General features: G+C 43.3%; 1 protein-coding gene across 4 annotated transcripts; it reads right to left on the bottom strand.

Annotated features, from left to right (window-relative positions):
• Positions 1-1244: 1244 nt before the first annotated feature.
• On the bottom strand, positions 1245-5098 carry LOC147898098 (uncharacterized). Of its 4 annotated transcripts, none has more exons than XM_087379813.1 (7): positions 4908-5098; positions 3498-4827; positions 3191-3361; positions 3040-3105; positions 1992-2060; positions 1764-1874; positions 1245-1555 (listed from the first exon to the last, which is right to left on the bottom strand). In XM_087379813.1, exons 2-6 carry the CDS (start codon positions 4656-4658, stop codon positions 1803-1805), a joined length of 1539 nt encoding a protein of 512 aa, XP_087235939.1. In that variant the 5' UTR covers positions 4659-4827; positions 4908-5098; the 3' UTR covers positions 1245-1555; positions 1764-1802. The 4 variants fall into 4 exon arrangements, with proteins under 4 accessions (XP_087235939.1, XP_087235940.1, XP_087235941.1 ...); XM_087379814.1 differs by having other exon boundaries at positions 1245-1520; XM_087379815.1 differs by having other exon boundaries at positions 1245-1511.
• Positions 5099-25672: the final 20574 nt, after the last annotated feature.

The following is a 25672-nucleotide window of genomic DNA, read 5'->3' as shown; positions in this document are numbered from 1 at the left end:
ATACAGAGGAAGTCATCCACGATTGCATGGATAGTGTAACAGTGACTATGCCAGAGATCATGAGACCAAGAGATCGACACAGGGATATGTATTTTTTCTTGATCAAGGTGCTATATCATGGTTGTCAAACAAACAACCAACTGTTTTTATCTTCGACTGAAGCAGAATATACAGCACTCACTACAGGTGCATGTGAGGCTATATGGCTCAAAAGACTATTGTCAGAAATAGATTACTTTGATAAAAGTAATGAGTCAAAGCCAACAACAATATACTGTGATAATCAATCAGCTCACGCATTGGCCAATAATCTAGTATATCACTCCAGGACAAAGCACATTGATGTCAGAGAGCATTTCATCAGAGAAAGAGTGTTACTTGGTGACATCACACTGTAACATTGTGATAGCAAAGAGAATGTCTATTCGAGAAACACCGACTAGCTCTTAGATTGACACAGAGAAAGGACATTCCCATTAAAGGGGAGTGATGAAATGTAATGCTCAGTCCTTCTTTGATTCCCCAGAATCATCATCTTGAGGGAAGGCCTACTTCATGATGTTGATCTTGAGGGAAGGTGTTGAGAGTTCACGCTCAACATCATGTGATCATATGTGCATAGCACCATCACATGATCATATGTGCATTGCACTAACCTTATAGAGTGCTATAAAGGAAAGGGTTAGATCCCCTAGCCCTAACCCTAATCCTAAATGGGTTTGTATATATTCTATTTTTTCACTAAATCTAGTGTACAGTTAGTCATTTGTGGTGTGCTCTCTAGCTGTGCCCTCTCTCCTCATCTCCACTCTTCTCCTCTCCCCTCTTCATATTTTGTCATGTAATTTATAATACAACAGAGTTTATGCAGCTCTATTATTCTTTAAAGAACGCATTATTAGCAATACTCCCAGTGGGCTGCTGTTATAATACTAAAGGAGTTAAGGCTGCAGCCGCACTAGAGTTCAGGGTGAACACAGAGAGAGAGAGAGAGAGAGAGAGAGAGAGGAGCACCTTGCTCTTAGGTAGTCATGCCGAGAGGGCTGCCCTAATACTGAAGTACAAAAGGGAGAGAGACCATTGTTCAGTCTTCCGGTGTTGGGAGAGAGAGAGAGAGAGAGAGAGAGAGAGAGAGAGAGAGGGGGGGGGGGGGGGGGAGGTTCTTACTCATGGAGGAGCAGTTGGAGGGACTGTTACGCATAGTCATACATTGGACTGTTATGGTGTGCTATATGTAGTACATTGGTATGGTGTGCTATATGTAGTACCCTCTCATTATATCACACCCCTGATGCTCCAGATGACTTTTAATACATTATGAACCCCTTCCACACTAGTTGGATCTGTCCTCCCCCAACCTAGTCATAAGCTGAAGTTTATCCTCCTGGAATTACATGATGTACATTCAGACTCACAGATCAAATGTGTATGTACCATGGATGCCAATGAGTACCAATGAACGCAGGGGACACCACTGACACACATGCATTTTTGCATCCTCACATCTGATGCTGCAGTACCTAGTATTCACCAAAGCTGTAATGTATCATGTGTCCTGGCAGGAAGGGTAGACATAACAAAGGTGAAGGCTAGCACACTAAAACATCTTCAGTTCTGTGGCACCCAAGGAAACCCAGAACATATTGTACAACATATATCACTACTTAATGTGTAAAATTGCAGTCATGCCTACTCCATTCAGTATTTTCACCAAAATGTGCCAGAAGACAGTCACATCTGAGTCATGATAACATCCAACAAACCTGATAACATGCAGATCTGCAATATACGCAGTAATTCTTCTACACCTCCAGAGGAGCTTTGCCTTTTTGGTGGCACATTCCATTACAATTTGGTTGGTTTTCTGACAATTCCTGCTCATGTTGGGAACCATGTGGGAAGAATAACACATCAGCATATGCCTTAGACCCCTCCCTGACAACAGTGAACCTTGTGAGGTAAAGGATAATTTCAAACATATAAAATGATACCTGAACCTGACGTTGAAGGAACTTCACATACTCAACAGCTTCATCAAGCATTTCAGCAGTGTTAGTTTGCTGCACAAATCAAACATGGGGCTATGTGAGCAATTGATTCTCAAAATTAAGAGTTTGCTCTAAAAAGCCAAATGTGGAAGGGTATGTGAGGGATCCCTACAATAAAAGATACGGAGAATTCTGCAATCGAGTGTACCTTTGAATTAAAAACCACCATTTCAAGATAAGCCCCATTTCAAATACAAACGTAAGAAAGAATCAGAATGAGATATGGTAAAAACTGTTTTCCCTTCAGCATAAATTGTAAGGCAGCAGCATAAACTTCACGGACAAGCTAAGGCTGCTGCTTCTAAAAAATGCATGATAAAGTCAGTCGTAAGACATTAACATAATTTCTTGCTCCTAAAAATGGATTATGGAACGCTACAAGCCAAATTCAATCGGTATGAAATCTGACAAGGTTGCATGGACAATAGCGCAGGGACTTGACCCTGAGCAGCAGATCATGCGCTATGCCCTGACCCCAAGATCTCCTTCACTCCAGTGCATGTGTACGCTATTATCTAGAGGTGGTGAAAATGAAGAAACTATTTTCCAAAAGTCTTTTAACAAATGGTCCTGTCTGAACATTGAGTATAAAGGTCCTCTTGCAGTCAAGTTTTTGCATTTACAAGCTTCATTACCTACTACTATAAAACAGAACATTGAAAATCTAGTGAATGACATTGAAAATCCAGAGAGAGAACACAGTTTAGATTCGTGTCACAAACCACATTGAACTGATTGCAAGCACTTAAACACAGAACTACAGATCAAAGTTGGATGCCAAAAAATAAGGCCACAAGTCTGATGCCCCCACTTACCCCCTAGCTTCCTTCTCTACTCGGGACGAGCATGATTCCATGCAGCCTGATCTTATGAAACAGATACCACACAATGTCCAGGTAGCTTTCTCCCAAAAATGACGTGGTAAGATTTACCAAGAAAACTGAGCATGTTATTACTCATGTCAAATAGCACTTTGGGAGAGAGATTTTACCTTGTCCATATTTGGTACAAGCTCTTGTAGCTTTCTCATGCGTTCGCTAATTTTTGTCCTCCTAACCTACGCAGTCCAAGAGATCAGCCATAAGCGGGACTCAAGTTATGAAAGAAGGGCAATGGACCGAGCATGTAGTTTAAAAACTGACCCGCTCTGCAATACTGCGTGGATGGGTAGCACAACCTCTTTTTGCCCGAGCTCTGCAAGGGACCGCATCCATCATAGATCTCTCCATGCTTACAGCGCTCCCTGGGCTTGTTGTAGCAGGAATGCTAACGTGATTTGGTGGAGAAGAGTTATGGTCTGCTGTACGCCTTTGCTGCACATAGCAAGAGTCGATGTCATTTTAGATTACGTCTCGGTCACAATTATGCGCATTCCAAGTAAAGAAAGAATAGAAGCACGGCGCCTTCCAGGACCTTTCACACGTTCACTCTGGCTGTTCAGGAGCTTACAAGTGAGTCTGCCACTGACAAGCCTTGAAGCAATTTGGCTTCAATGTGCCTTCCTCTTTTCCTTTGTCCAAATACTGCAAAATTCTGCACTGCCGTGCCTGTTCCACCCTCATCCCAGCCACCAACTGCATAGTTCGCAAAGAGGGATGCTCCTAATGCGCCTTCCTCAGAAGAGTTCCCTGATGAAGAAGACATGGACAACTTTTCGCCTACAGCCGAAATGCCATCAAGCGACAATTGCGATAGGAGTCCTGCAGGGGAGCTACTCTGTCGTACTAGCCCACTTCTCTTTAACCCAGATGGTGATTCCAGACCCCCACCCGCTACAACCAGATCGTCATTAGCCTTCCCCATGCTGTTAACCCCACTGAAGGTATCCCTCACAGACAAGCTTGGTACTGTCCCAACTGATCCAACGGAAAAACCTTTCCTGCTTGTGTTGTCTTCAGGCATAACCTCAAGTGTATTTTGCATATACGAGCCTGGAGTGGGCTGCTCGCTGCTTTCTTCCATGATCAACCTTGAGAGAAAATCAGCAGGCGAACTGCTGTGTCGGATTAGATTACTCTTAGCTTGAGACAGCCTACTAAAGTTACAACCTGATGCTAGCAATTGGGTTTGCGAGCTAGAGTCCGTTCTGTTCCGATGGCCAGATTGTGCCGCTTGCTGGATGCCTGTCACTGGCATTGAGGGACTACAAAAACTATCTATGGACTCTTCTAATGCATTCTCGAAAATTGCAGAGAGCGGCACTCGGTTGACATCTTCTGTTAGACTGCTACCTCCGGCCACCATGCAGTGGGCTTGTTGAGCAATCTTTCTGCTAGGATTTGGATGATGCTGCTCCTTGATCGCCATAGAGCCTGCTCGAACTTTATCGGTTTGGTGAGAGGGCCTTGAATCACATATAGACGTGGACGAACCTAAATCATCAGAAAGAAACGGAGCAAACTCCGATTCTTCAATCTCAGCAAAAGCGCTGCCATCGCGGGGAAAAAAGTCGTCGTCAACAAGACTTGCAAGCATTGAACTGGGGGCTGAATGATATCGCATCAAACCCCCAGGCGCCTGTAAGCTGTCCACGGCAGTCGTCCTGGCTGCTCCAAATACAACGGGAGACCCCAGAAAATCTGTCTGAAAGGATCCTGGATCGATGTCCATTAGAGCTTCGCTATTTTGCTGGTGGACTGGAGCAAAAGTCCGCAAGCCTCCGCTTGAAGCAACCCCGGAGGACAAAGCGAGGTTCCAACGAACGCCTTCTGTTTTCTCAATCGCGCTGGTGGAGCACGAGGCTACAACAAGGTGATATGCTTAACACCACCTTAGCTAGCTGCACACAAGGCAAAACAACCTCATTACACTGGACGAAGGATGACAAATGAGTAAGGCGAGCGATATATCAATGAATACCTAGTCAGAAAGCGCAAGCAACAAATGTAGCTGGTAATACGAGCAGAGGAGCAGAGGAGAAAGCTGAAAGGCGACGCGTTCCATGTACTAATCGGAACAAGCGAAGAGAGGCAGCTCAAAAGAAAATTCCGGCTTTCACTTGCGATAGATAGCGACGAGGAAAGAGAGAATGGGATGTATGGAAACTCTCATCCAACAGAGAGTCAACCGAGGCCAACAACCTCTAGGAAAAAAACAGACACAGACAGAGAGAGAGAGAGAGGGGGGACAAGTGTGTGTGTGTTTCCTGGTTTTTAGCAGGTGAGTTTTGGAGACATGGTGAGCTCAGCTAACTCTCAGCTGTGGTAGAAACCCAGTAGGACAAAGGGAGCAAAGTCTGCCTAAATCAACGGGGAAGACCCAGATAGACCAGGAGAAGAAACAGAGGCAGCAGCAGCCAAAAATGCAGTGGGGAACACTTGAGAAGTTGAAGGGGAGGGGTGGTGGTGGAGCTCCAGATCATGATGCATGTAGATGACCATCTATCAGTAGTAGTATTATAGAACATATGATAAGATAAGTACTCATATGATAAGACTATAGAGTCTACCCAAGAAGAACTTACAATTAGTGTCGTCAATAGAGTCTACACAAGAAGAACTTACAAGGAGAGATGATCGTGTGAAGAGTATCTTTGAAAGAACAATTGGGCTCTCCCATTGCTCCATAGCCTACCTATTGCCTATACTATCAGAAAAAACAGCCCTAGCTACCACAAGTAAAGAAGGAGACCTTCACTCATGGTTTCCCCACACCACATAATTGTATCCATCATCATCGTCTGCTTCTTTCATCATCACTGTCCCCATAACTCTCACATGCAATCCTTTGATCCTGGTTGATTGTGATTTGATGCTGTATATATCTCTAGAGATATATACACACATTTATATATTATATATGTATATATAATCATAAATACTTCAATATATAATCTAGGCTGGGCTAAGCTTTCACATTGCACAATGACACTCACATTTCCTATTTGATATTGCTCTCTCTCTCCATTTCACAATGACACGACATTTCCTAGCCTATTTGTTGTTGCCCTCTCTCTCTCTCTCTTCGTACAAGACTCTAAGTGGCCCTTTTCTCTAATGGACTTGTAGTGAGGACTTATGTTCTCATAGTCGACAACATGTTCGTCTTGATTAATTCCACCTTGGATTAGCATGTTTCAACCACGGTTTTGACCCTCATCCATATTGGAAGCCTTTATCAACAAGTCCACAAATTTTTGATGGGATGCACATCGTTTCCTCAACGAAGCTCCAAAGTTTTTCACTTAGAATTGAAGCGTACTCGATGCATGCAAAATCGCCATCCCAAGGGATGACTTGGCCTTCTCCATCAAGGGCCCTCAACAACTAAACCATTTAACAAGGTGAGGCAAAATATCGACATCTCAAGCTTGCTGCTGATTGCTAAGGACTATCTTGTAAAAGTGCTTGCAAAAGTTGATGTAGATGCCTTTCCTTAACATCTCCTTAAAGGAATAAGCATAGCAAATCATTTACAATTGGAAATTTTTTCTCTCTTCTTTCCAATATCCTCTCCTTTGGCATCTTGCTCCACATTCACAAAAGTTCAACTAAATAACTTAGCTTTGGAAAAGTAGAGAGTGTCACCTCAGACTAGCTATAGTGGGATGTACTCCAATATAGATACAATCCAAGAGCTAGGCATAAGGCCCTTGTAATGACTATGATATTGGTGGTGTGGATGGCTAGTGGCCTACAAAATGGGGGAAGCACCAAAGGTGGCTACATGAACAAAGCAGCGATAGTGATATATGTGGCAGCATTGTAATCCAAACACCTCGAATGCCTGAGTATCAAAAGGAAAGCCACAAGCTGGAGTAGTGGCTGTAGTCACCAGCCTTTAGAGGCAGACCACCCACACCCTCAACAACTAATGGATGTGGATAAATGACCATGAGGGCCCTGGACTCGACCCTAGCTTTCAAGTGCAAGCTAAAATCTATGTGGGCATAAGCCTCCTCAATCATCATCTCTATTTCTAAAACTGTGATATGTAAATATATACAAGATATCAGAACTTTCCAAAACCTCCAAACATACATAAGATATCAGCTTTTGATTAGAAGTTATGTCGTTAAGACACCTTGTGTAATGATACTAAAGTGTCTCATAGAAAAAATAGTGAGATGTGTAGCATACAAACACTACTACACACGGACCCTATTGCGATGCTTAAGTAACGACGTTTAGCGTGCGTGGGGCACTAATCGTCGGTATTGGAAGCAGGCTTTGTTAAGGGTCGCTATGTAGCGACTTTAGGCAAGCGTCGCTATAGACTTTAGGTAAGCATCACTATAGCGACACTTGCCTAAAGTCGTTACATAGCGACCCTTATCACATTGGTAATGGTCGTTATATAGCGAAACTGAGAGTTTCCTATAGTAATGTTTTATAGAGAGTTTTTTTTCCCATATCGACCTTAAAAGATAGTTTTTCCTAATGACATATTTTTTTTCATTTTCATATATGTTTGATCCTTTAAGAGAATAAAAGTACAAGAGCATGTACATCAAGCCTTTGAAGCTCATATATTCATGTCCAAGTTTGAGATAGCATTTACATCAATGGCTTCATCATGAGCCAAGTCTAACGCGCCAAACAAGTCTATCTCTAACTCTATATTGAGTTGATCTCCTATATCATCATCGTACTCTAGCATCGTACGTTCACCTAAGAGTACTTGATTATCTTCTTCAATAAAGTGTGGTGATTCTTGATGATTGTCATCTTCTTCCTCAATATCGTGATCTCCATCTTCCTCCCGTACAATGTCATTATGTGCATCTTCCTCTTGGCTCATATTGTGATCTTCATCTTCTTTGCTAGATCCATCTGGATCATTGGATCCAGCATTGGTAGTGGCATCTCCATATCCATATATCTATCTTCAAAAATTTGCTTACTTCGTGGTGCAACTTGGATCACGTACCACCATCTTGGATCAGAACGATCCGGATGAAAAACCACCTATATTGAAGATGGGTGCCAAATGCCATCAATTATATATATGAAATTATGCTAAAGTACATGTATCAATGGATCTTTAAAAACGAAAGCTTCGATTAATTAAATCATTAGTATGCACCTGCTCACAATTCTCGGGAAGAACAAAAGTATCACTTTCATCGGTCCAAAGTTTGGTGGAGTCTATTGCAAAGAAACCGCTACTGTCTTTTCTCACTGTCGCATGGGGATCGTTGTAAATAGTTCTAAACCATTTTACATCAAGAATGAAAATACTAAATCATCTAAAAGCAATTTCATAGATTTTGCGTATGGTTCCACAATAATCCAATTGTGAGGAGAGAAGGTTGGTATCTGAAGCACTTGCTCGGCTATCTTGTGTGAAGTTAGCTATGACTCCATAATCATACATGACTCTCTTTGAATCGATGCGTTCCACATGAAAATGTCGTCCATATAACCATAATGCATTGTACTTTTTATACTGTAAAAGAGCATCATTAAAACAATGAAGATGCATCTATTTTATAGCGTATATTGTCACAAATAATTACTTAATTACATCAAGAGGTAAGAAACTTACATGCATCATACATCCAGATGATAACTCTCGCTCGTGCTCGTTTATTGTCTCTCCATCGCGTTTGGCTTTACATAGAGCCAGTTGTAGCCAATCAAGTGACATGTGAGTGGGGAGAAGGGTGAGATCCCGCCGTGGATATAGTTGCGATTGCCTATACATTACTATGAATCTCATCCTTGCATTTATTCTTTCTGCTTTGGCCGCTTCATATCTCTCAATCCACTTTTGCATCTCCTTGCTATTGAGGATACAAAACTTATTGAATTCTCCATTTGCTCTTCGCTCATCTTTCTTTCAATCCCTTTTCCTTGGGGAACCTCGCCAACGATGCGATCATCATCCTTGTTATGCCAAGCTTGCGGCATACGTGGATGCAAGAAACTTCGTGATATATACTAATGACTCTTGCACAAGCCATCCCTCTGCCATGCTTGCTTCTAGTCTTGCTCTTTGTCTTACAAATCTCTTCAAAGTTTTCATAAACTTCTCAAGAAAAAACATCCACTGACTATGAACGGTACCTACAATGGCCACCTCATCAAGTATGTGCACAAGCAAGTGCACTTGAGTTGTCATAATGCTTGAGGGAAAATGCTTCTCAAGCAAGCATACGGCTTCGATGGATTCCACCCTAGCCTTCTCAATGCTCGATATGGAGATCTCTTTTTGAGATATCTACCTATTTCACATGCCCATGTAAGATATATTCATAATCAATCTATAGATTATTCAACTTAAATTGAAGAAAATGCACTCAATGCGATTTGATAGTAAACATACCTCACAATACCACTGATCTTGAATATAGCATTTCTAACATCTTCTTGTAAGCACCCTTTTATTGTAATTGGTAGGATGAACTATCAAAGCAACAAAGAAGTCATGCGCACTCTCCATATCCTGGGTATCATGCATGGTCCACATCAAGATACCCCTGACCAAAATATCATTGGTGTGTCTACCCCTGACCAAAATATCATTGGTATGTCTAGGAGCTCTGGAAATATCAAAGACCTGCACTCCTCTCCAAAAGATCTGTAACTCCTCTATCAAAAAAGCCATGTATACGTCCATATTTTTGGCCTTGTACTTCCCTCGCACAAGAGGTGCAAGCATGAGGTGCCCTTCTTTATTGTTAGCCATGGTGGGATATTGTAATTCACCAAGACTATGGGCCATGTCGACCAAGATGTCGAGCGTAACCCGAAAGGATTCATGCCGTCCATGGCGAGCCCAAGATGTACGTTGCGTGGCTCCCTCGCAAAGTCTGACCACTGATTGTCTATGTGCTTCCAAGCTGCACAATTTGCAGGAATCCTCAATGTGTCATTAGTGGACCGATAAGATGCATGCCATGTCATCAACTTCACTATGGATTTGCATTGGAACATGTGCTATATTCTTGCAATGATGGGAAAGTGTCTCAAGACCTTTACCAGTATCTGCAAGTCATCTCTACATCGTTGTTCCCCACACTTTGGACAACTAGCCAAATCTCCATGCTCACGACGAAAGAGAATACAATGATTACAGCAAGCATGGATGGTATCATAATCCATACCCACTGTTGTTAGCATCTTCTTCGCTTTATCTCTTGATGCGGGCATGGTATTTGGTGCAGGCAACATCTTCTCGAGCAACCTATCACAAATCATACATAGGCTTTGAATAATGATGATTCGGTACACTAATCCTACAGCTTAGAATACCTATAAGACATTGAGCAAGCTTAGAATCCTACAACCTGACATTGAGCAAACATTTATAGACTCCTGCATTCTTTGAATTAGAGTGACAAAAGTCTGTATCTGTTTGCTCAATAATAGGCTATTGAAGCTTCACGTGGGAGAAAAGAGAGGAGGAAAGAGAGGAGAAAAGAGAGGAAAAGAGAGGAGAAAAAGGAGAAAAGAGAGGAGATAAGAGAGAAAAAAAGAGGAGATAAGAGAGAAAAAGAGAGAAATGAAAAGAGAAAAAGTGGGAATAAAAGAGAGAAAAAAAGAGAAGGAAAGAGAGGAGAAAAGAGAGGAAAAGAGAGGAGAAAAAAGAGAGAAAAAGAGAGGAGATAAGAGAGAAAAGAGACGAAAAAGAGAGGATAAAAGAGAGAAGGATAAAAGAGAGTCACAATTCAAACAGCTTCGAATAATGATGATTCTCAAACATACATGATGATTCTCAAAATAAACAATATCCAAATAATGAGATAATTAATGTGGGAGCTAACCTCATTAAGGCCGAGACACTTGCATCCGACCACCCATACTTTGCTTGCAGATTCAAGATTGAGAGACAAGCCCGTAGTTTAGACATCTTAGAACCCTCGTACAACTATGTTGATTGCAACTCTTGCATTTTGACCTCAGACTCTAACATCACATGTACATGTGATGTAGTGTCCCTAAAAATAGAATCCATCATGTCCACCATACCCTCGTCATCATCTGGGAGACTATAGTCTTGCTCAAAGTGTGAAGGTATATGTGCACCCTTGCCACCCTCCTCATCCTATTTCAAGATTTCATGTAAATATAAGATCTTGTCTCAAGGTTTCGTGTCACAATGGTATCCAATATTAACCGTCCACTCAAAATAGCATTGACTTAGCGATGATCCATCACCACGTGCAACACCAACAGTGGGTACTGGTTCGGGCTCCTCCCCATACATCTGCAAGTGGTGCATGATAATACGATGTTGATGTCGTACTTCTCGCTTGCAATGAGTGCAATGATAATACAACCTCTCCGTAAGCCACTCTGTGCTCCCGGGCATTGGCGCATCATCTGACGAGCTTCCACTCGTCCCTTCCATCTGCACACTTCTAAAATCACAACATGAGCTACAAGGAAATCTACTAAGATCCGAAAAATAGCCACCCATGAGCTTCTTTTCTCTCTTTTAACAATAAGTGCCCTGAACTGTTGCTATATAGCGACACTTTGCCCTGTTTCATCGCTATATAGCGACGCTTTTTCCTATTCAGTCGCTATATAGCGATGCTTTTTGGATATAAACATCGCTATATAGTGACTAACCAGCGTCGCTATATAGTGACGCTGGGAGCTTAAACCCAAAACCCTACGCGATGCTATCTTTGACATCTTTATTGCGAGATAAGCAAAAATCTCTCCTCCTATCTTATATTCGACGACCTTGCTTTCCTCCTCTCTATTCTCCACTCCTCACCCCTACCCAACCCCTCTCTTAACACTTGTGCTCCCTCTCCACCTTACTCCCTCTCTGCTTGTGTGAAAAGAAGTTTTTCAAGAAGGTGAGTCTCTTTAAGCAATGTAGGTTCATTTTTTGTGAGATTTCGTTTTGTGAGTGTTGAAGCATATTTTTCCTTGTATTTCTAAGGCTATGTGCTAGTTTTCATGCTTGATTTTCAGAGGTTAAGGACAAAAAACGAGCTTTGGTAAAAGAAAGAAGACTCACCTCTTCTCTTTTTTGTATTTCTCTTCCTCCTCTTTCTTCTTGTTTGTAGGCTTATGCTTTCTCCTTGTTTGTAGGCTTCTCTTACCTAGGATGGTCATGCTGAGGCCTTTGAAAGCCGACGGCTAAGAGATGCTGAACTTCATTATGATATCTATGAAAAAGAACTCTTAGCTGTAATTCATGCTCTTAAACTTTGGAAACATTATCTTTTAGGGATAGATTTTTTTGTAAAAACTGATCATGAAAGTCTTAAATATTTTCTAAGTCAACCTCTGATCAGAGAGAGACATATGAAATGGTCTACCTTTCTGCAATCATTTCATTTTCAGATACAATATACTCCTGGAAAAGAGAATGTAGTGGCTGATGTCCTTTCTCGTAGACCACGGCTTCACCATATTTCAATTCCCTATCATGATGAGCTAACAGCCCTTAAAGAATTCTATGAGGGAGATGCTGATTTTACTTAGCCATGGGCACATTTGAAAGATGGAGGCACCCATCATGCCTACCACATCAGGGATGGCTATTTATTCAAGGAGAACAAACTATGTATCACAAAGAGTCTTGGACAGATCAAATGTGCCTGCCCGCTACAGCTATCCATAGTGAGAAAGTAGATGCTACATCTTAATTTGCCATTTGGACAAAATTTGCAAAAGACAAGGAGCTTGAATTGAAGAAGCCTAACTATAAAGAAAAGGAGCTTGAAGGGAGAAACCAGCCCCCTTTAGGAAAAAAGTAAGAAGGGATGAGCCTGCAACCATGGAGCTCAAAGTAAAGAAAGAGGAAGCACCATGAAGGGAGGGTCTGGCCCCCTAAAGGGAGGAACCAACCCCCTTCAAGAAGGGACCAAGGAGGGCCGGGATTGCAATCAGGGAGCTCAAAAAGATGACCTACTCAAAGAAATGTGGAACTAGACCCCTTTAAGAAAGGAGCAAGGAGGGCCAAATCAGAGAGCTCAAAAAGGCAACCTACTCAAAGCAATGTGAAGATCATTCTTGTAGAAAAAATCTCTGCTTACAATATTTTTGGTTACTATCGTGGCAAGATCTGCTCTACGGCAAGATATAATCTTGCTTTCACTGCCTATGCCATTGACGTGGCATTACAAGCCCTCTAAACTTAGATGTTCATGGAAAACACCATCTTATCAGGTTTAGATAGCCAGCTTTAGCGCATAAAGCCATTCAATCTAAAGAAGACAATCCAATTCAACAACAAGAGAGGCAGCATGTGGCAGATGAAAAGGCAGAGGTGCAAGATAGTCTTGTTGATGAGATTACAAAAGATGCTAGCAATTAAAGTTGCAAAGAGGGCCTTCAATCTTAGCTAGAGAAAACTTAGTTCAGTACAGTGCAAAAATCAAGCATCATATAGTCACTATTTTGACTATAGTGATTGTAACAAACATTGTATTGTTAGTAAGCTTTCAAACTCTTGCAAAGTGTAGCAACTACTTTTGACTGTAGTTGTATTGAATTTCAAACCTTGCATCATATAGCCATTGACTTACTCTAGGAACTTAAGTGTACATGTATTGAATTTGCAAATTTTACATAATATAGTCACTACCTTGCTCTACAGAGCTGTACATTTTGTTACAAAGATCCTAAGCTCTATTTATCCACCTGTGGTTCACAAAAGTCTTTGATTGTCTCCAATCCGCATGTCTCTGTGCAAGAGTTGAGCTATCCAAGATTTGCCTTCTTCTTTCTTTTTGGTACATCTTGAGTGATAGTTTGACTTTTGGTGTCGCCACTTTTTTCTTACATTGCAACCTTTGTAGCATGCATCAATAGAACCATTGGAAAACTTCTTTGAGGCTATTTGTATTATGTGCTCCTCCAAAATGTTGTGTATGTTAGAAAATTAAGCCACGTGGATAGCATACCGCAACTAAGCATGACTCATACCCTAACTAAATAAATCACCTCATGAGGATGATCACACACAAAACTCCAACAAATGGTACAACATGGTGGTAGTGCATGGTAAGTGGTCGCTAGTGTGGTGGTTGGTTTCCATTGCAATCTGTACAACAAAAGAGAAAAATCATTAGGATAAACATGATATATAAAATGAACTAAGTAAAGTGCAATGCTATAATGGATTTCCTCTTACCATCTTCTCTCATGCCATAGAATTTGACCATTGCTTGTTGTAGTTTCTCAACATCTAAGTAGACATTGTTGAAAGCATTCATCTCAAAGGTTTGCAAGCCATTTTTTTTAAAACTCTTCCAAGTCATTGTGCCCCTTACACAATGGTACCCTCCAAGCATTTCTCTTGCACATTGGTTTGTTTCTCGCCGTGCACGTCTCACAGACCAAGGTGTGGGTAGGGACACTGTAGACTTCTTATACTTTCCCAAAATAGCAGACTTGAAAGTTTTGAAAATAGATGTGTAAGCTTCACAACTTACACCAGCAGTATCACAAGCTACAAGCATCTCCTTTGCATCCACAATATCCTTGAAGTCCTTCATCACCTCCTCAGCAACTTGCACATGTAGGCACTTGTGTCTTGGGTCCCTTAGTATCCCAATGATATCACTTGACTTCAATAAACTAGCTAGAGCATATGAACAATCATCCCTGTCCGTTCTTCTCATCACATCTTCCATGAAGTTCCTAAAGAAGAACACAATAAAAACTTAGTCACAAACAATGTAGCACAAAAGAGTATCTTAGACTTGGGATATGGGGGTTGATGTATGTGGAAAAATGAGGCAAAGGGTTGTCACACAAAATTGAGAGTGTGTACCTGCCTAGCCCACATGGGACACTCTTCCACACACACCATGCATGTGGGAGGATGAGAGACCCCCTCTCATTGGAACATTTGATAACCAACCTTGTAGCCCGGACTCTCCTCTTTCTAGCACCACCAGTGGGTGCCAATGCATCCATGTTATTTAAGTACCTTCTTTTCCTCTCCTTCAATCCCAAAGGTGTTTCTTTCATCTTTTGCACTCGCTCTTCTGCCTTCTCTCATTCCTTCTCTACGGCTCGTTGAACTTGATTGTATATAGATCTTTCCAAGCCTTTTTTGGACTCAGCTAGCTTACAGAGTGACTCTTCTAATTTATGTCGCTCCAAGTCCAATGCATTTCGCTCCAAGGCCAATGCTTTGGCTTTATCATGAAGATCTTGGTTCTTCCTTTGAAGATCTTGGTTCATAGAGTTATGCATTGCAACAATGGTGCTATTTTTAAATGTGCTAGCATCTCTGCTTGGGCTTTGTGCATCTCGCTTGCTTCCATAGCCATTGACTGAGCATTGTTTAACTGATTGCAATAACCAAGCAACCCCACATGTCCATTTCCAACAAACTGAACTAGCTCAATGTGCATTGTATAAAAGGAGGGCTCTTTTGGTTGGCAGGATCTAAAGGATACAAGGATCCTTCTACCCAAAGGTCGAGATGCTTCTTTCCTTATGAACGAAGACTGTGGATTTTGGAAGCTCCCCTCAATCCTAGACCGTGTGCTTGCATATTCAACCTCCAACTCTAAGTGAACCTGGTACTTGTTGGAGACATCCTTGAATGGTGCCATGACTAAAGGAGTGTAGAGAAGGAGAAGGTGTGGAGATGCAAGCTTGAAGGAGCAGCACGTAGGAAGAGGGAGGATGAGGAGGAGGAGGGATGGGGGAGGGAGGACCAATAGTTGAAGAGGAGGAAAGGAGGGTAGACCAGCAGGTGTGGAGCGTGAGGAGGAGTAGGCATGGAGGAGGAGGGAGGGAGGAGGGAGGAGCAAGAGGGAGGGGGGAGGAGGAGCAGCGGTGGAGGAGGGAGGGGGAGGGGAGGAGAAGCAAGCGTGGAGGAGGGAGGGAGGGGGAGGGCAGGAGGAGCAGGCGTGGAGGAGGGAGGGAGGGAGGGGGAGGAAGAGGAAGGGGGAGGAGGGAGTGAGGAGGGTGGCAGATTATTCAGCGAGGCCCAAGCCGACTGGCGAATGTTGACTTTTCAAGTAATAGAGGACTGGCATGTACAACATGGGATTACCGATGACATCCTCGTGGGTGCTGAGATCATCTCACATCTGGCTGTGGAAGTAGTCATCCCAGTTCATTTTTTGGAGGTTCACCATTCTCAACAAGATATTGGACACAATGGATTGATGATGGTCCGTGTGCTTAACTTGAGTGAGCCATTGCAAGACTCTTGCTAGTCACTCCACTTTGGGCTTGTGGATTGTAGTGAATTGGATGTGGCCCCTACACTTGTGGTGGTCATACTGACAAACCATCTTGATGGTGTCGAGCTTCTTCTACTCGGAGTATTTCTCCCCCACCACTAGCAGGTTGAACGCTGTCCGCATCATGTCCTGATTGATCTAGTAGTGGTGGGGATTTCCTGTTGCATCACGCAAGACACCAATGTTGGTGTTGCTATCATATTTCTTGAGAAATTTCACCAGTAGAGTCATGTCCAGGTGGCATGGGAGACGAGCAACTATCTTGCCCAAGCCTACAAAGTTGAGCGCCTCCACGACTATCGAGTTCTAGAGAGCGATGTATGCTACTGCTATGTGGTAGTGGAGGGTGTAGTCGTGGCCCTCGTAGGTGAAGCACGAGTGTAACTTGCAAGCGTCTAGCTCTTGGAGCCACACTTCTCCAAGTGGCAAGTGTGCTTGTGATCGCACGATCTTTACTCGCCTACGATTGGCGTCGAGGTGTGCTTTCATGTCTTTGAGGGATGCGTGCCTGCTATAGCTGGCTCTTCTTGAGTGGCATGCCTGGGGGAAGTTCCTTCGCCCTGTAGGTCTTCCATGGTTATTTTGGTTGGCATGCAGATTGTGGCAAAAGGGGTGCTTTGGGAATCCGATGGGCTAGTGGCCTCTGGGTTAGAGCTGTTGAGATATCAAGCTCCACTCGTGATATGCCAGGGTGACCGTTGTGCATTTATGTCACCGACTTGTTAGCTGCAGATGCGGTTGGTACACGACCCATGAATAATAGCTGGATGACAGCTATCTTTATGTACTCTAGGTAGTGGCTCAATTAGTATGCCACCTAGGTTAGGTGAGTTTGGTTTGAGACCCACGTATAGGGTTCATCTATTCCTTTTGTACTTAGAGAGAATTCTTTTGGCTTTCACAACTAAGAAGAGGGAAACTCTATTCAACCTCCACTTTTGTGTATATTCCATCCGTATATGTGACACATGATGGACAAGGTGGATTCAAACAAGGCCTCAGCTCCCTCTGAAATAGCTCCATCAGTTAGGTCCTCGAGTGTGGAGTCAAGCAAGAAGGAGGCTAATGAGCCTAAAATCTTGGATGTGAGTGAGCTGGCCTCCACTCTATTGGATCAGCTAGGCCAACAATGGAGGACAGGAACCTCCAAGGAGGTTCCAAGCAACCCCCACTTGTTTCCATAGAGAGACAATGTCTGGTGAGGGGTATGCAATGGCAACCACCCCTCTAATGAGTGCCTATGCCTAAGGGCAAGGCCGGCACTCTATTGTGCACACTGCCATAGGCAAGCAAATCATGATGCCTCCCAATGTCGATTTTTGAGGTCCCTCCCCCAACCCATGTACCAAATACATCCCCCCTTAGCCCTAACAGCCCCACCTAACACCCAGATCTCTCAGGGTGGTATGTGGCTAGCTTTAGTCAGTATCAAGCTTAGCCAACTCCACTACCACCACCCATACTAGGTCCACAACCCCCGCTACATTGCATCGCCCCAATCAATCAAGTGCTGGTTGGAGAATTGCCCAATGATTGGAAGGAAATGGATGCTGATCATGGACCTCATGATTATAACCCGTACGAGGAGGGAAGTGGTGCCCTGATATTATACCTCCCACTAAAGGATCAACAAGTTCTCGTATTCTAGACTACCCCCATAAATGCAAGAGCGAGAGATCTAAACTTGATTACTTAGAGACCCCTGCTCCAATGTTATACCTGCCAGGGTCCCCATAGAGCAAGTGAATGCCCTTATCGAGGCACTTCAAACCCTTCGGTGCCGGTGCCCTTTTCAAATGCAAGGGCCCACACTTCTTGAAGGATTGTCCTTATAGGGATCGTATGCCCACCGCCCCAACCACAACCAATCCCACCCCTTTCTGTGCAGGATGTGGAACGGAGCATCTATTCCAGGATTGTCCCACGAGAAGACCAACCACTCCACTCACCTCACCAAAGAGCACCAGCCTAAATCTGCTCAGCATCAAGCAAGGCCTTGTGGCTGCACAGTGCCACTGCAAGTCATTACAAGGATGCAGGACAAGGCACTAAGCAAGGCAATGAGGAAGCTCAAAAACAAGGGTAAGGTATCCCCATTCTCCAGTTCTGAGATTTCCCCACATCCTCTAACTCGATCTAAGAAGGCCATTTGAGTACGTGATGGTTTCGACAAGGTGCTCATCCAAGACAGTTCTAATGAGGAGATAGCTACCCTTGCCACCTCCTCTGCTTTCAAATAGTCTTCCATCCAGAGAGCTGCCTTCCTATCAACAGAGGTGAAAATGCCAATCACATCCCTACTAAGAGGAAATCCCATCCTATGGTGTGATCTGTCTAATTGGATGAATAGGCCATTCCTACCTCCAACCCTTGCTAGCCCTAAGCCCAACCAATCAATGCTAGAAAAGGGGCAAAACCTACCCAAGATTCCCATCAACAAGCTAGGCTAGTATTTTGAGGGTGATGACACAAATGCTCTATCCCTATAGTCTACCAAAACCAAAAGGTGGAAGCCATCCTGGATGGGGGAAGTGGGAGTGAGTGTCTGCACCAAGGAATGCTGGGAGAAATGGGGAAAACCTACACTCAAGCAGACCCATCTGGTAGTAAAGTTAGCAAATGGAGGAACCGTTGAACCTGTGGGAGTGCTGACTGGCATAAGCATTAAGGTGTTTGGATTCACAAACCCCATCAGGTTCATGGTCATGGACTTCACTCGACGGTCAGGATATGAAGCTATCCTAGGCAGACACTTCTTGCGAATGTTTGGACTCGTATATGATTGGTGCAATGATAATATCTACTTATGGCATGAGGAATAGGCCATGAGAGTGGACCTGCACACCTACAAAGCCCACCCATTGTCAGGATGCCTCTTTGCTACAGTGCGACACCACCGCCCAAACCACCTCCATAAAACTATTCCAACCCTATGACAAGGAAGAGGATGAGAAGGAGTCTGATGACTTCTTGTATGCACCTCTCACCTAGCCAGAATTCTCACAGAACTAGATGCACATCTTAGCCAACATAGATGTCCAAGAAAGAGTAGGGTTTTGGATCACCACTCCAGAGCTTGAGGGTCTGAACCCAGTGGTTCCCCTAAGGATGTTTAACATGCTCAAACCCTGAGAGGTAAGGGAACCGTAAGGGTAAAATTAGATCTTCACTGGCTCTCCTATGTAGGCGCCACGACTACTCATCACGAGTTCTCCTCTAACTAGGGAAACAGGGTAAGTAGGCTAACCACCCCTGTCGGCTCTATAAGTACAATGGAAGAGTCCCATTCAAGTCCCAAATCCCATGTATCCAAAGGCAAGGCTAGGTCCAAAAAGTCCACTGCTCCGGAAGAAAAAGAGGAGGAGATAGAGGATAAAGAAGACCTATGATAGGTACCAGCCCACTACAAGGCCTATACTATTTAGGATCGTAAGATATTATACCAACAGGCCAAAAGAACTCGAGAGGACGGTTGTTCTCAAGGCTATGATGGATTGGCTCTGGTCAAAGAAGTAAACCTAGCCCTAGAAGGGTAGGTACCACAACCCATATTTGTCACTGATGACATCACTCCCAACGAGGAGAATGCCCTAATAGCTCTCCTACGGGAATATAAGGATTTCATGGCTTGGAAATACATGGACATGAAATGGAAGTAGTGCATCATACAATCCCCATGATGGATGATGTCATGCTATTACGGCAACGTCCCTACCCTATGAATCCTAGATACGCACTCATAGTGAGGGAAGAAATCCAAAAACTCATAGATGCAAGATTCATCTATGAGATCGAGCATACAGACTGGGCATCACCCATTGTGATAGTCCTAAAGAAAAATGGAAAAATTAGAGTATGCATGGATTTGAAGAAGGTTAATGCTACCACGAGGTGTGACCACCATCCCCTACCATTCACGAAACATGTTCTAGAAAGGGTAGCTAGAAAGGAAGCGTATAGCTTCCTAGATGGATTTTCAAGTTACAACCAAGTGTCGATTGCCCCCCAAGATCAACACAAAACTACCTTTGCAATTGAATGGGGTGTATATGCAACCAGAGTGATGATATTTAGATTAACTAATGCCCCTGCTACCTTCCAATGTATGATGATTACGGTATTCAAGGAATATCTGAGGGACTTTGTGGAAGTCTTCTTGGATGATATCTATGTGAACTCAAAATGGGATGACCACCTAAAGTATCTCAGGCTCATCCTCGAGAAGTGCTGCTTATACTGCCTATCCCTCAACCCCCTTAAGTGCCAGTTTTGGGTTAAACATGGTGTCATCCTGGGCCATATAGTGTCCCAGAATGGAATTTCAATAGACCACAGTAAAACCAAACTCATCTTCGAGTTACCATTCCCCACCAATGCCAAGGGAGTCCAATGATTTACTAGCCATATGGGCCATTATGGAGACTTATCTTGTTCTATGTGAACATAGACTACCCATTACACAAACTGCTAGTATCCTTTGAGTGGACCGAAGAATGCCAAACATCCTTCTTTGAAACCCTCAAACTATCTCTAGCCACCGCACCAATGTTGAGGTCACTCGATTGGAATTTAATATTCCACGTCCACATTGATGCCTCTAACTTTGCCATTGGATGTGTGTTAGCCCAACCCGGGGAGCATAATTTGGACTCAATTTGGATTACCTGATATACTTTGCGAGCCGTCAACTAAATGAGGCCGAGGTTAACCACACTACCACCGAGAGAGAGGGTCCCACCATGATCTATGCAGTAAAGAAGTTGAGGCACTACTTGTTAGCTAACAAGTTTATCTTCTTCTTGGACCATCAAGCATTTCTATACCTGGTCAACAAACCTTGCATGACAGGATGCATCACTAGATGGTTGTTGATCCTGCTAAAATTTGACTTCATAGTCATTGTGCACAAGGGCAAAACCCACATTCTAGCCGACCATCTATTGAGGATCCCAAACGGTGAGGCTCCAATGGGAGTAGAAGATGATCTCCCCGACACCTCCATGTCATTCTTGAATGGGCCACCGAAATAGGCCACTACTTGACCAATGGACTACCCCTAGGCTAGGACCTCAAGAAAGATAGAGCCCATAAACTCATTAAGGATGTAGCAGCCTATCAGCTGATTGCAAGCCAACTATACCACATGGGCAAGGATGGCATACTGCGAAGATTATGTGCGAACACGAATACATCAAGGTGCTTGAAGAAGCCCACTCAAGAATTGTAGTAGGTCATTTTGCCGCCGCTGATGTTACAACATGTAAAGTGCTGCAAGTTAGTCTCTAGTGGCCAACATTCTTCAGAGACACGACCGAATTCATCAAACGATGTGACCCCTGCTAGCATATCCAAATCCCACATAGGGCAGAAATGATGCCCCTGATTGGAATCTTGGCTGACCAACCCTTCAAAAAATGGGGCAATGATTTCATTAGTCCCATAAGCCCAATAGCCAAGGGGACCAAGGCACGATACGTCATCCTGGCCACCAACTACTTCACTAAGTGGGTAGAAGGAAGAGCCATGGTGAAGGCTGATATAAGATCCACTGCCAAATTCTTATATGAACAAGTCATTACACGGTTTGAATGCCCGTTGGAGTTAGTGATCGAGGAACTTACTTGCTCAACAAAACCATAGCAATTCTAATAAGTGAATTTATGATCATTCATAGAAAGTCAACATCATACTATCCTAGAGCAAATGGCTTGGTTGAGAGCTCCAACAATGCCAAACTAGTACAACACTGATCGTCACCAAAAAGTACACCGTCGATCGTCATGATCCCAATATCCCGTCGGTCGATGCCAAAGCCAAACACCTCCGCTCGTTGCCATTCCAAATTGCACCACCCCGTGGCCATTTGAGTACCATGCTAGTCGCGGCCTTGGCCACATCCCATCCTCCATCGCCATCAAACTTCACTGTCGATCATCACCATCAATGTTCAGCATCGACCGTTGCTAGAGAGTTTCAACACCGACCATTGCCATACCAATATCCTACCGGTCGAGGGGATAGGAAATCTATAAAAGCAGGCCTACCCCATCGGGTCATCGCCGTAGTTGTTGCCCCAAAACTTTATCAAAATTTACCCAAAAATCTGATAGTTTCCTGCCCCCTTCCACTACATTCCAAACATCAAGTTTATGACCTCCCGTTCTTCCTCATCTACCAAAACCCTCGTCACTCAACCTCTACTCCTATTTGCGATGGATTCCAAACACGACTTCTTTGACTTTAAAGCTGACTTGGGCCTTCGCCCTCGCTCTTGTCTCACTTGCAACTTTCTCACATACACAATGGGGGAATACACACAAAGGTGGAGGCTAAAAACAGTTTTCCTTCTAGGTGGCATACTAATTGAGCCACTAACTAGAGTACATAAAGGTAGCTATCATCCAGCTATTATTCATGGGCGGTGTAGCAACCCCATCTACAGCTAACAAGTCGGTGACATAAATGCACAAGGGTCACCTTGGCATATCATGAGTGGAGCTCAATATCTCAACACTCCCCCTCGAGCTCAATCCCAATTCCTGCACACCAAGTAGGTCTCTGAACTTGCGCAACTTCTCTGCACCCAATGCCTTCGTGAATATGTCAGCTACCTGATCCTCTATGCTGACATAAACTAGATTAATAAAACGTACTAGAACCTTCTCCCACACATAGTGATAATGCACCTTAATGTGCTTTGTTATAGCATGATAGACTGGGTTATTTGCCAAGTGTATACTACTCATGTTGTCATAATAAATGACAATTGGCCCATCTATAGACTGATGCATATCATAAAGTAGCTTCTGCAACCAAGCTACCTCACATGCAGCCATTGCTGCACCCCTATACTCAGCCTCTGTGCTCAACAAGGCAACTGTAGGCTATTTCTTGCTGCTCCAAGTGACTGCAACACTCCCAAAAGAGAACACATATCCACTGGTAGATCGTCTATCAGAAATACTACCAGCCCAATCAGCATCAGTGTATCCATGCAATTGTATCTGAACCCTAGTCTCATAGAATAGTCTATATTGCAATGTGGACTTCACATACCTCAGTATGCATCTAGAAGCATCCAAATGTGGTTTCCTTGAAGCCAGCATAAACTGACTTACCAACCCAACAGCATAGCTCAAATTTGGCCTGGTAATAGTCATATAAATCAAACTTCCTACTATGCGTTTGTACATAGTAGGGTCTTCCAGAATCTCACCTGCATCTGTGCTCAGCTTCACATTCTACTCCAAAGAAACTAAAATAGGCTTACAGCCCATCATCCCATATTTGGATAGCATGTCCAATCCATACTGCCTCTGCAAGAGCCATATCCCACTTGTGGATCTAATGAAGTAACGCAGCTCTCCCAAATCCTTTTCACATGGAGGATATCTTCATCACTATCACCTGTGATGATCAAATCATCAACATAAATGACAAGCAGCATAATACCTTTCTCTGTTTTTCTCACATAAAGTGAGAAATCTGCTGTGGAAATCTAAAAGCCAATAGTGACAAGATACTGTCCTATCTTGTCAGACCATGCTCTGGGTGCCTACTTCAAGCCATACAAGGCTTTCTTCAACCTGCAAACAAACTCAGGATGAACAGCATGCACATAACCTAGTGGCTGCTTCATATAGACCTCTTCTTGCAAATTACCATGCAAGAAGACATTCTTTACATCCATCTGATGTAAAGACCATCCCTTTGATGCAGCCATAGCAATGACTGCTCTTACGGTTCCCATCCTTGCAACCGGGCTGAATGTTTCTTCATAATCAATGCCATATGTCTTTGCATACCCCTTAACAACTAATCTTGCCTTGTATCTGTTCACAGAACCATCTGCATTGTGCTTCACCTTATAGACCCACTTGCAGCCAATTGCATTCTTATCTTTAGGTAAAGGCACCAATTCCCATGTAGCATTTGCTTCCAAGGCATCCATTTCTTCATCCATGGCTTTCTTCCATTTTTCTTTTCCCGTGGCTTGCTCAAAAGAAGTGGGTTCTAGTTCATGTATCACTTTGACCATATAGGCATAGTGAATGACAGCCTGTAAATCCATCATATTTTAGCCTATCCATAGGATACTTAACTCTAGTAGACTTGCGCAAAATAGGCTTACTACCAGGTGCTCTCAAAACATCCCTTGTCTTCCTTACTCCAGGTGTAACAATAGAAGGAATACCCAACTCATCATCAAGGCTCTGTTCTGAGCCACTGGATTCACCATCCACATAAGAGTGACCTGCATTCACATCAACCATGGGCTGATCTACTTTCTCTTTTTCCTTTCGTGGTGATACTTGCATACCACTATCTGCATTGCTTTGAGGAGATTCTCCTGATCTCAATCTACCTGTCCATGGTAAAGTATGTGAACCACTGCTAGAGGACACTATAGGTCCACTAATATTTTGTGATTGCTGCAATGAATTCTGTGCAGCATTATCATTTTTTGCATCCACATCATCAATCACATTTACTGGTTTATAGCAGCTGCTCATCTCATCAAAAATAACATCTCTCCTCACTATAAACTTATGAGTAGAAGGGTTATAGCATCTATACCCTTTCTACTGTAGAGAATAACCAATAAAGATCCACTTCTTAGCTTTTGGATCCAACTTGGCATGAACATAGGCAATGCAGCCAAAAACTTTCGAAAGAGAAATATCTGGTTTCCTACTAGTATACCTCTCCTCTGGCGTCATGCCATGTATTGCTGCAGTGGGAGTCTTGCTCATTATGTAGACTACTGTAGCAACTGCTTTAGCCCAATAATAATCTGGCAGGTCTTTTTTGTTGAGCATGGCACGAGATACCTCTCCAATATGCCTATTTTTCCTTTTTGCAAGTCCATTTTGGTGTGGGGTATGACTGCATGAATATTGCTGCTTTATGCCATGCTCCTACAGGAACCTTGCAAACTCATTTGAGAGGTACTCTCTCCCTCCATCTAACCTTAGGCATTTTATTTCAGGCCCGTTTCTTTCTCAACCATAGCTTTAAAAGCTTTGAAATGCCCAAACACTTCACTTTTCTTTTTCATAAAATACACCCAAACTTTTCTGTTGTAGTCATCAATAAAAGTAACAAAATAATGACAACCTCCAATAGATGTAGCTTTAGTAGTCCACATATCAGAGTGGATTAACTCCAATGGCCTCTTACTCTCTTGAACATGTCTAGGAAATGGTGCCCTACCATCTAGGTTGAGGCCGAATGCATTGGCCATCTCAAGGTCACTTGGTGCAGCAAAGGCTTCACAAATCTGCTCGAACCGTTCCACGTGGGAGACTAAGCCTCCTTCTCCTAGGAACTTGGTCATTAGCTTGGAAATGGCTATGGGATGGCTTCTCGAGGGATTGGCCATTCCTGCAGCAAGGAACACTGGGGCGAGTGGAGGTGGTGTTGCCCCCCTTCCTAGGGCGTTCACCAAAATACACATTGCCTCATCAGTCAACACCATTTGAGCAGCTGGTAGAGGTGGTGTGGCTAT

Source organism: Dipteris shenzhenensis, chromosome 9, assembly GCF_047967505.1.
Source record: "Dipteris shenzhenensis isolate YYH24624 ecotype China chromosome 9, Dip_SZ_1.0, whole genome shotgun sequence".
Lineage (NCBI taxonomy): Eukaryota > Viridiplantae > Streptophyta > Polypodiopsida > Gleicheniales > Dipteridaceae > Dipteris > Dipteris shenzhenensis.
Note: the sequence above shows the minus strand (reverse complement) of the source record. Positions and strands in the feature narration are given on the sequence as shown.